The sequence below is a fragment of the Mus pahari genome, chromosome 18 (genome assembly GCF_900095145.1).
Source record: "Mus pahari chromosome 18, PAHARI_EIJ_v1.1, whole genome shotgun sequence".
Lineage (NCBI taxonomy): Eukaryota > Metazoa > Chordata > Mammalia > Rodentia > Muridae > Mus > Mus pahari.
Window position 1 is genome coordinate 4,192,288 of NC_034607.1, and position 11,272 is coordinate 4,203,559.

Genomic DNA, 11,272 nt, shown 5'->3' on the forward strand with positions numbered 1-11,272 from the left:
CAAGCCAGGGGAAGCAAGCCAGTAAGAAACATCCCTTCATGGCCTCTGCATCAGCTCCTGCTTTCTGATCTGCTTGAGTTCCAGTCCTGACTTCCCTTGGTGATGGACAGCAGTGTGGAAATGTAAGCTGAATAAACCCTTTCCTCCCCAACTTGCTTCTTGGTCATGATGTTTGTGCAGGAATAGAAACACTAAGACAACATCTAATGCCTGACTTTCTATAAATCTTCAATGCATAAATTTAAGCTATTTTAATTCTTTCTAATTAAGGCTTTTTTACCTTATACCAAAACCCACCTCTGATGACACACATGTAGCCATATGAAATTTTATTGTTGGGAAAGTTTTTATCTGTCATAATGTTATTATATAACTTTACAAATGATCTATAAAGTAAAGCTTTGGTTTCCCTAGAGATAAGGTCATGTTAGTGACTCCATCTCAAGGGACGGTTTCTTACCCATTATTCTCACTGGAGACCTTGGCCTAGGCTACCAGGAACATGTAAATAAGAAAAGTAAGCGAAAACAAAATGGATAGATTGCCATGAGAACTACATTAGGGCTCAATAGTTTTTCTCCAAAGAAGAATGCCAGGGCTAAGAAGTGGGATTGGGTGGATAGGGGAGCAGGGCAGGGGGAGGGTATAGGGAACTTTCTGGATAGCATTTGAAATGTAAATAAAATATCTAATAAAGAAAAAACCTGTACACAAAATTCAGCAATAATAGTTTCTATGTATTCAAATTAAATTGGATTTAAAAAAAAAAAGTTCCACAACCGGTTCCAGGAGGCCTCCCCCCTTTGAAGTCAGTCACCTCAGTCTGTGGAACTTGTCACACAGATCCTACTGGAGGTGGTGTGGCATGGCAGAGGCCGCTGCTGTTTTGTCAAGTGGACATGATATACTTCTACTGTGCCTTATGAACAGCTGTGCTTGCACTCATAGATTTCTGCTACTGTCAGCCTCACTCAGTCTGGAGGCAGTGATGGAGTGCTTCAGAGATTCATAATTGGTTAGGACCCCGAGAACAATTTTTTTGTGGCATCACAATGCTTAGCCATAAACAGAGCAGGGAAGTTGCACATCAATCACTTACACCCAAGGCTTAGAGGCAACATCACCCAAGATGCACAAAGAGAAGGAAAGAGCCAGATGGAGTAGGTATAGGTATGGAACATTCCCTTCTGGAGAGAGGCCTCTGGGAGCTCTTGATACTGTCAAGATTTACAAAAGACTTTCCCCAAAGATTACATAAGCAGCCAGGCTTGCTGGGGAGAAGAGAACGTTGCCTATTGTTAGGAACAGTGAGGATTCGGCTTGTGCTGGGGTGGAGTTTTCAGGAATGCTTTTGCCTTTGAGCCATCCATGGTTCTGTAAGTAACCCTCAACAATACTGTGAACACCCCAGCAAACTCCCTGGTTCAGTTCCCTGCATTTCCAATCTGAAAGTGGTTGGTTGCACTGTAACGCTGAGCTGATTGCACTAATGGGATCATCTTTTGTCTTTCTTGAAGGACTAGATGGCCAATCTAGAACAAATAGATGTCGGTCCCTAAGACACACAGCTTGCTTGCTTTCTCCTCTTTCCACTTACTCATTCTAGTCGTTTTTCTTTTTTTAATTAGATATTTTCTTTATTTACATTTCAAATGCTATCCCAAAAGTTCCCCCCCACCCCCACCCCTGCTCCCCTACCCACCCACTCCCACTTCTTGGCCCTGGCCTTCCCCTGTGCTGGGTCATATAAAGTTTGCAAGACCAAGGGCCCTTTCTTCCCAATGATGGCCGATTAGGCCATCTTCTGCTACATATGCAGCTAGAGACACGAGCTCAGGGGGTACATATTGTTCTTGGAGACAGTTTCTCTGTGTAGCCCTGGCTGTCCTGGAACTCACTCTATAGACCAGGCTGCCCAGGAACTCTGCCTGCCTTTGCCTCTCAAGCACTAGGATTACCGAACTCTTCTTTTTTCTCTCTCATTTTTCTGTTTTCCTTTCCCTTTCTCATTCCTTTTTCACTCCATTATTTCCCTTTGATTTCCCTCCTCTAACCTATTCCTTCTCACCGAAAGATGGCTTTCATGTTTCTTGTGCAACTTATGCTGCATTTTGCCATCGTTGGCGTGACACCAGAATGGCACAGCCACCTCTGCATCTCTGATCTAATCAGGCCACTTGTTTTGGAGCACAGAGCTCAGTCAGCACTGCTTTCCTCTCCTGTAACCAACATTTTCTTTAGCTTTCATGAATTGAAATGGCTTTAAGTGTCATTAATTCGATGCCACTCCTTGCATCTCTCTAGTTTCATTTTCGTATTTTCAGACCATCAACCTGGACACCTTATTTAATTTTGTTCTTTAATTGTTCTCTCATTTATTTGTAGATCGGGTCTATAACAGAGGTTGGACTTGAACAGCTGAAGCTCCTGCCTCAGTGTATATGTGAACCATCACATCTGTCTCCTTCATTTTTCCTCTTTTTCCTTCTGGAGATGGGGGTCTTTTTATATACGTTGAGCTAAGTTTCTGAGCTTAAGTGATCCTCACATTCAGTCCCCCAACAAATGTCAGAATCTCAGGCCTGTACCATCACTCCAGACCCCATGCTTCCCTCGAACATCTCTGATCACATCTACAGCAAGCACCTGCCATTTCCTCTCAGCATATGAGGCCCTTCCAGACTCTGGAAGGGAGATGCCTAGGGAGATGGCGTTTCTCAATTACACCATGACACCAGTGTCTTCTGTTCCTTTTTGTACCATAGAACCAATGCACTGATAAATACTGTAAGGCCCTTCTTCAAACTGTGTGGATAATTCAGTCTCTTCTGCCTTTTCACTTGCTCACTTGCCAGCTGAAGTGGTTGTCATGTCCAGCCTGGAAGGCCAGACTGTGCCCTACACTTTTCACTTCCACCTCACTCAAAATGCCCATGCTTTAAGCTAGGCTGCTTTTACTATCTTCCAGACCGCAAGACCTGGCTGTACCTCACATCTCTCCATAAGACTACCCAACACATGCCTGGAGCCACTTTCTCCCTAGAACATAGGACGATGTCCTGGGGTGTAAGCACTGAAAGATCCTCTTGCTTATTAACAACATATCAGTAGTCACAAATAACAAACACAGCAACAACTTCCTGAAGACACCTGACAGATTCCTCCACGTCCTTCAGATCTTTCTTTACAGTCCACCTTCCCAGTGGGGCCTATGCTGAACGCCCCAGTAAAACAATAACATTCCTTGTCCCACATCCACATTTTGTATTTCCCATCACCTAGCACTTCACATGTCCTGTAGGAACACTTTCTGTGCTTGACTGTCTTCTCTCTTCCACTAGAACATTGCTAGCCATACTGGCCTTTTAGACCTTGGTGTATCCTGCTATAAAAATTGTCATGTAGATAATGGGCAGCTGTGGCACAAAATACTCATACACTGAGCACTCATCCTGGGCTACTCTAACAAGTGCTGTATAACAGCACCCGCATGGAGGTCTGGGTTCAACCATCAGATGATTGAATGTAGACCCCTAGGCTTGGCAACAAGTACCTTTACCCACCGAATCACCAGCCCAGGGATTACTTTTATTTTCCTAGAAGAGATGATACTTGATTAATGGAGTGTACCTTCCAATCAAATAAAAACCTAAGTCACATCGTTTTTGGTTTCATTTTTTTCTGCATGAATATGTGTGTGCATGTGCATGGGTATGTGTGTTCAAATGTGTGTGTGTGGGTAATGTGCACGTGGGGACCAGAGTTGACATTAAATGTCTTCCTCAATCAGAATTCCCATTATTTGGGAAGGCATGGTCTCTCATTGAACCCAGAGCTCACTGACTTGGGTAGTCTGTCCAGCCAGTTTGCCCTTGGATTTCCTCAACTTCCAATCTCAGAGGACCATGATTGCTGTTGGGGATCCAGCTGTGCCCACTGGCTTTTATATGGGTTCTGGAGATCTAAACTACTATCCTCATGCTTGCTCAGTGAATGTTTTATCCGCTGAACCATCTTCCTAGGTCTTTTGGCTTTTTGAGACAGAGCCTTATGTAACTCAGTGTTGTGCAGCCATATCCTCTAAGGAAGTGCTCCCTCTGAGTGGAGGAGGGAGACTCATAACACCCAGGAAGCTAATGGAGTTTACAACTCAGGAGGCTCCTAAGACACATAGGGTTCAGTAGCCTCTCCCTGTTCATAAAAACAGTAAGCAATTTCTGGGAGAGGAGACTTTCTGCTGGCTAAGCTGCCTGTAAGATGGGCTTTTGGTGCTGAAGCTGCCCTGGAGTCACTCACGCTTTTGTATTGAACCTTCACCCAGGCTTCTGTAAGTGACCCTGTTGTACAGGACTATTTTCCCAGCCAAACTGTCTTCATGAGTTAATGAATATCCAGGAGCGTAGTTCCATCCTCACAAACCAACCAGCCTGTTTGTGCCTCCTCATAAACGAGCATTGTGCTGGGTTTGTTGTCTGTTGACATTACCTCATGGATGGAGGTGGCCATTGGTTCCTCAGCTGAGTATCCAGCCACTTCTCCCAGCCAGTAGTATGCAATTCTGAAGTCTTAGTCATTGTTCTGTTACTGTGAAGAGACACCATGACCATGGCAACGTTTAAACAAATCATTTAACTGGGGGCTTGTTTACAGTTTCAGGGGCTTAGTCTATTATCATGGTTCAGAGTAGGCTGGCACACATGGTGCTGAAGAAGTAGCTGAGAGCCTCATGCTGATCTGCAGGCAACAGGCAGAAAGAGACTGGACCTGGCATGGTCCTTTGAAACCTCAACAGCCCCTCTTCTCCCCCCGATCCCCGCAATAACACACTTCCTCCAGCAAGACTATGTCTTGTAATCCTTCTGATTCTTTCAAAGAGTCTCACTGCATGGTGACTAAGCTTTCAAATATATGAACCTATGGGGGCCATTCTGATTCAGAGCTCCACATCTGCTTTTATTACACATAGCCTTTTGGTCTCAGGAGGGCCTACAGTATATAGGCTGGGGAATATAGAGGATGGGAAATCATCTACACAGCTACGGGGAAAGGAATCCATCTCTGGAAGATAGAGACCATCCAGTCTATATATTAGATTTACTTACACTCCTGTCAGCAACCTCTCATAAAGCTCTGTAAATAAGCTCAAGAAAATTATTAATTCCTCACAGAGATTCGGTCTTTGATTTGTCATTGAGACTCTATGAGAGCAGGGGTAGACATTGCTTAGTCCCCCAGCAGGAGAAAGTTTTCGCAACAGATGCCCAGTTTACAGGAGACTTAAGATGTCTCTTAACAGAGGAATGGATACAGAAAATGTGGTACATCTATGCAATAGAGTACTACTCAACTTTTTAAAAACAATGACTTCATGAAATTTATAGGTAAATGGAACTAGAAAATATCATCCTGAGTGATGTAACCCAGTCACAAAAGAACACACATGGTATGCACACACTGATAAGTGGATATTAGCCCCAAAGCTTGGAATATCTGCAGTACAACTCACAGACCAGATGAAGCTCAAGAAGGAAGACTAAAGTGTGGATGCTTCGGTCCTAATTAGAAGGGGGAATACAATAACCACAGGAGGTAGAGGGAGAGAGGGACCTGGGAGGGAAAGAGGTGAGGGAGGGAAAAGGGGACAGGATCAGGTGTGGGAGAAGTACAGAAGGTCTGGAAAATGAACAGAGATGTGTAGCAGTGGGGGATGGGAAATTGTAGGTAGCCACTAGAAAGTCCCAGATGCTAGGGACCAAAGAGGTTCCCAGGACCCAACAGGGAGGACATTAGCTGAAATATCCAACAAAGGGGAGATAGAACCTGCAGAGACCATATCCAGTGGATAGACAAGGCCCCTGGTTGAAGAATGGACCTACCCACCCATCTCAAAATTTTTAACCCAGAATGGTTCTTATCTAAAGGAAATGCAGAGACAAAGACTGGAGCAGAAACTGAAAGAAAGGCCATTCAGGGACTGCCCTACCTAGGGATCCATCCCATCCGCAGACACCAAACTCAGACACTATTGCTGATGCCAAGAAGTGCTTGCTAACAGGAGCCTGGTATAGCTGTCCCCTGAGAGGGTCTGCGAGAGCCTGACCAATAGCAATATGGATGCTCACAGCCAACCATTGGACTCAGCATGGGGACCCCAATGGAAGAGTTAGGGGAAGGACTAAGGGAGCTGAAGGGATTTGCAACCCCATAGGAAGAACAATATCAACCAACCAGACCCCCCAAAGCTCCCAGGGACTAAACCATCAACCAAAGAGTACACATGGAGGGAACCATGGCTCCAGCTGCAGAGGATGGCCTTGGTCCCGTGGAGGCTCAATGCTCCAGCGTAGGGGGGATGTTAGGGCAGTGAGGTGAAAGTGCGTAGGTGGGTGGGGGAGCATCCTTATAGAGGCAGGGGAAGGCGGAGAGGATGGGAGGTTTGCAGATGGGAAATAGGGAAGGAGGACATTTGAAATGTAAATAAAATAACCAATTTAAAAAAGAAAAAAAATTGAGGGAGCTGGAGAGCAGGTTCATAACTTAAAAGAACTGGCTGATCTTCCAGAAGTCTAAGGGTTCAATTCACAGTACCCACATGGTAGCTAACAATCACCTGTAATTCCAGTTCCAAGGAACCTGACAACATCTACTGGCCTCCTAGAACACTAGGCATAAATGAAGTACACAGACCTATGTGCAGGTACAACACCCATGTACATAGACATTTAAATAAAAAAATATTGAGGCTTTGGTTATTGCTCAGACACTTGAGGATGCCTTGCCATCAAGAGGTATCTATACTTCAGCTGCCAGTAATTAAGTGGGAGTTGGTTCCTGAGCCCCTTGCAGAAGGGAAGCCAGGTACCCATTGTGGGTGCTCACGCATTTTCTCTCTTGGCCATATTGCTGTAGGCTCTTCACAGGCCTTATTCTGTACTGTCATAGACATGGACAGTGCCCAGAGATCTGATGCTATTGTGTATAACCTTTGCCCTCTTTCCCTGAATCTTCATGCTTGAAACCTACATTATAATATGTTTTATGGGCAGTCCAAATGAGCTGCCAGGGGAAGGTTTGGCTTAACCATTTTTCTGAGTTAAGATTTAGAAAGCATACTGTATCCTTGACCCTGCCCACTTTTTCTTTTCTTCACATGCTAAGTCTGAGCTTGGTCTGCCTGGTACTGTGGGTTAAGCAATAGTTAGAGGCATCGCTGCACCTACTTTGCTCTGCACAGTGTCCTTCTATATATCTTCACAGACTTAGCTGTCAGCTTTTACTTTCTTTCTCAAGTTTTAGTAATTTTTTTTTATTTTATACACACATGAGGTGAGAGAAACATACACACACACACACATACACACATTAAAATAATGGATTTCAACGTCTCAAGACAGAGTTACTGTTTTACTTATCTTGCTTTGATTGGGTTTACTCATTAAGTAAACCATGGGAATTCACACACACAAAAAATCCTCATGTTCAACAAGGAAGAACAAATTTACAGCACATTGGAACCTAAAGGTTAGTCTCTGATGGAGGTCTCCCAGACCTGCATCTCCTGGATCAGGAGAGATGACTGGGGAAGATATACAGGTCAGCATGGAGAATCTGGGCTGAACTCACTTCCTTAGTCGTCCTGACAGGAAACAGAGACCTGGACACAGATGCCAGCCATTGAAAGAAAAGTCAGGACCCTTTGAAGTCACACAAGTCAGGTATCTCACACTATAGAAGGAAATAATGAAGAACAAATTCTGATTGGTGATTGTTAAACCATCATACCAAACAAGCATCTATACTAACAACAATTCCAGTCTAGCAAGTGACCCCAGCTCAGGAATATGTTCTCTGAGTACTTCCTATCCTTCTGGGAGAGATGCATCAGATCTCTGGGCACTGTCCATGCCTATGGCAGTACAGCATAAGACCTGTTAAGGGCCCACAGCAATAGGACCCAGAGAGAAAATGTGTGAGCACCCACAAAGGGAACCTGGCTTCCCTTTTGCAAAGGGCTCAGGAACCAACTCAGACTTAATTACTGGCAGCTGAAATATAGATGCTTATTTCCCACACAGCCAGTGAGAGACTGTGGAAGCAGTAATGTTGTGGGAGTGGAAAAATTCCCTTGGTCAAACCCCAAGAAAGTTTCTTGAACTGTTACTGCAGCTCAGGGGACAGAGGAGAAAACACAATGGACGATTGTATGTAAAGAGGACTAACTGGCCTCCTGTAGGTCTGTTCTCACAGGGACTTTCTCTGTGACACCTGTCTGTCTGTGGGGAATCAGAATCAGGTCTCCATCCCCTCCATCAAGAGGGCAGTGGATCTTTCTATAGTTCCTTTATACTTTATGATAGAGTTAATGTCAGCACACAAGCCCCAGTGCCTTAGTGGATGCACCTTTCCGCTAATGAGGCAGGCTCCTTTTATATTTTGGCCTTGAGATCACTAGGGAGACAAGAACTTAGACCCTGCCCCTTTCTTACCTTTATTTCTTCCACACCAGAAAAATCACCACAGTTCCTACCACCAAAGCTCCAAGAACCAAGCCGATGAGAATTGCTATGATGGGGATGGTTTGTGGAGGCTCTGAGGAGGGAAAGGAAGGAAGAGTGAGGAGTCTGACCCTAGATCTAAACCCTGATCCTGCTCTGGTTCATCAAAGAGCTCACGCAATTCCTGACAGCAGTGCATGTGCTCACACCCACTCCTTACCCCATTTCAGAGTAAGAGGCTCAGGTAACCCTTCATGGTGCACATGGCATGTATATTTCAGCTCTTCTCCAGAAGGAACCCCACAGCTGCCCACTTCTGGAAGGTTCCATCCCCTGCAGGCCTGGTGTCTGGCAGCTCCAAGTCTTGGATGTGGTTGTTCCCATCTCTCTTCCAGGTCATGGTGATGTCAGCTGGGTAGAAGCCCAGGGCCCAGCACCTCAGGGTGACATTCCCTTCAGGTGTAACTTGGTGGGTCACATGTGTTTGGGGAGCATCTGAGGGGAACAATTGGAAAATTCTGGTATTTTGCATCCCTCTGGGGCCTGAGCAGGGCTCATGGAACCATCCCTGGAAAGGATGGGAGACTTGGATGAGGGAGGGAGCAGAGACCACACAGAAGCCTAAAGTCAGGGTCTGGATGATCTATTCCTGGGAATATTTTACAATAACCACGTACCAACACAGAGCAACAGACTCTGGGTCTCCCTCTATGCAAATAGCCTTCTGGTTCTGACTGGGTTAGGGGGGTCTGAGGGACTCAGCAACCTTGGAGTCAGACAGTCAATGACATCGTGCATGGACAGTGAACATCCCTGAGAGAGACCATGATGCACAATGCAGATGGAGGGGAACTGCTGTTTTATGGACACACTGAACTGTCCTGGGAGAAGGGTGAATCCTCTGGAGAGTCCCTCTCTCATGTTGAGTCAGGACACTGAGGAGCTCTCTTTCCCCTTTGATGCAAGACAGTGTAAGCATTCCAGCTGCTCCCTGCTGAGGAGGAGGCCTCAGGGAGTCAGGAGCTACAATCTCAGAAAGCAGAAAGGGTTGGCAAGGGTGTCTCTTACCAGAGCGCAGCAATGTCTCCTTTCCAAGGTCCAGGCATCTAAGAAGCCTTTCCACGCACACCCCTAGCAGGTAAGTCCTCCAGCCTTCTGCTGTACCTTTATTCACCCAGTCTTTCTTCAGGATTTCAGCTGCCTGTCCCTGTGCAGTCCAGGAGCTCAGGTCCTCATTCAGTATGATGAACTCATAGCCATAGTAGGTGAGCCGATAGTGACCACTGAGGAAGCTCCCATCCTTTGCCACATTGCAGCCAAACACTTCCTGCAGGGTGTGATATTCTGCCCCATCCCCATTAAGTCTCTGGTCACTGTGAGGCTTCTCTCCCATCCCAGGATTTGTCCCCAACTAAACCCCTAACCAGGTCACATTCTGTGGTTCTCTCAGGTCAAAGGTCTCCAGGGGTCCCTTAGACTATGGCTGAATCTATGATTTGGGGACCTAGAGTGGAGCTTATTGGGCCAGACCAGGGGGACATTGAGGGCTTATGACCTCAGCCCTGAGATGACTCACCCTCATTGTTCTGTTCATTGTAGTTCATCATGAACCTAAGAAATCTTTTGTTTGTCAGTGACAAACGTAGGACTTGTTCTGTCTCCTTCTCCCAATATTCAGGTGGCTCCTGCTCCATCCATGCAGCCCGAGGTTGCATCCTTGCAGTTGGTTCTTTGCTGTCAAATCCCTGATATTGTATGGAGTCTACATAGCTGACCTGGATGAACCGGGGCTCCAACATACCAGGCTTCAAAATCACAATATTGAAAGTCTGTAGACAGTGTGATCCTGTGGGTGGGGCACATTGAGACCCTGGCTCTTCAGCCTGGACCCAGAGCAGGTTGGTAGGGAACAGAGCAGGGGTGATGGTGTGTCTGTGGACCTGAGGTGCAGGAGAGGGACAGGGGTGATCCAGCTAGGGGATCAGGGAGGGTCTCGTTAGGCAAGGGAGAAGATGCAGAGATGAGGATTCCAGGTGCTGTGTCCTGCTCCCCCCAAAGGCCAAGTCCCTCCACTCCCCGTACCCACCTGCACAATACTGGGTCAGGTCCATGGCCACCAAGAGGAGGAGGAAGTTGTAGAGTCCAGAGTTCATCATCTTCCAAGATGAGTGGAGTCTCAATTGGGACTGGTATCTCTTTATAACCCTGATGTGGCTGATGTTGATTGGCTTCTCTTAGATTTCCCAAGGGTAGTGTTGTAGACCTGATAGAATGGGCCTTCAAGAGATTAATTCCTGGTGGTCAGTGATTTCTAGAGTCCTGCTTCCCCATCTTGCATGCAGTTCTGCAGCCCGGTATTCTGGCATCTGTGTCTAAGCACAACTCTATCCTTCTGGTTCAGGTCACAACATCCTTGAGTCCTTGTCTAGAGGCCAGTAAGTCAGCAGGTGTCAAATGTTTCAATGTCAGAATCTCAATACATGCTTAGACTTTGTTTATTCTTCTGTGGTGACTGTGGTCGTGTGGATTATAACAACCCATGTCTATCATGGTAGGAACTGGAGGTTTTGAGAGTTTTGATTCAATGTAGATATTGATAACTAATTGCATGTAAGGTGAATGAAAAGAGAAAGAACAATTTTCCAAAATGAAATGATGCTGCCAGAACTTTTTGGATATTTAATTTTTTTGGAGTCCTTATTTTCAGCTTCCCCACTGTAGATCATAGGATTTTTGTGTCTTCCTTTTAGGTTTTTTTTTTTTTTTGATATATATAT

At 45.7% G+C, this 11,272-nt stretch overlaps 1 protein-coding gene across 1 annotated transcript; it reads right to left on the reverse strand.

Annotated features, from left to right (window-relative positions):
- Positions 1–8,488: 8,488 nt before the first annotated feature.
- LOC110335755 (HLA class I histocompatibility antigen, A-24 alpha chain-like) lies at positions 8,489–10,651 on the reverse strand. The gene is given in 6 exon segments (XM_021218095.1): positions 8,489–8,589; positions 8,716–8,796; positions 8,799–8,990; positions 9,564–9,839; positions 10,072–10,341; positions 10,582–10,651. Coding segments are annotated over 6 exon segments (990 nt in total).
- Positions 10,652–11,272: the final 621 nt, after the last annotated feature.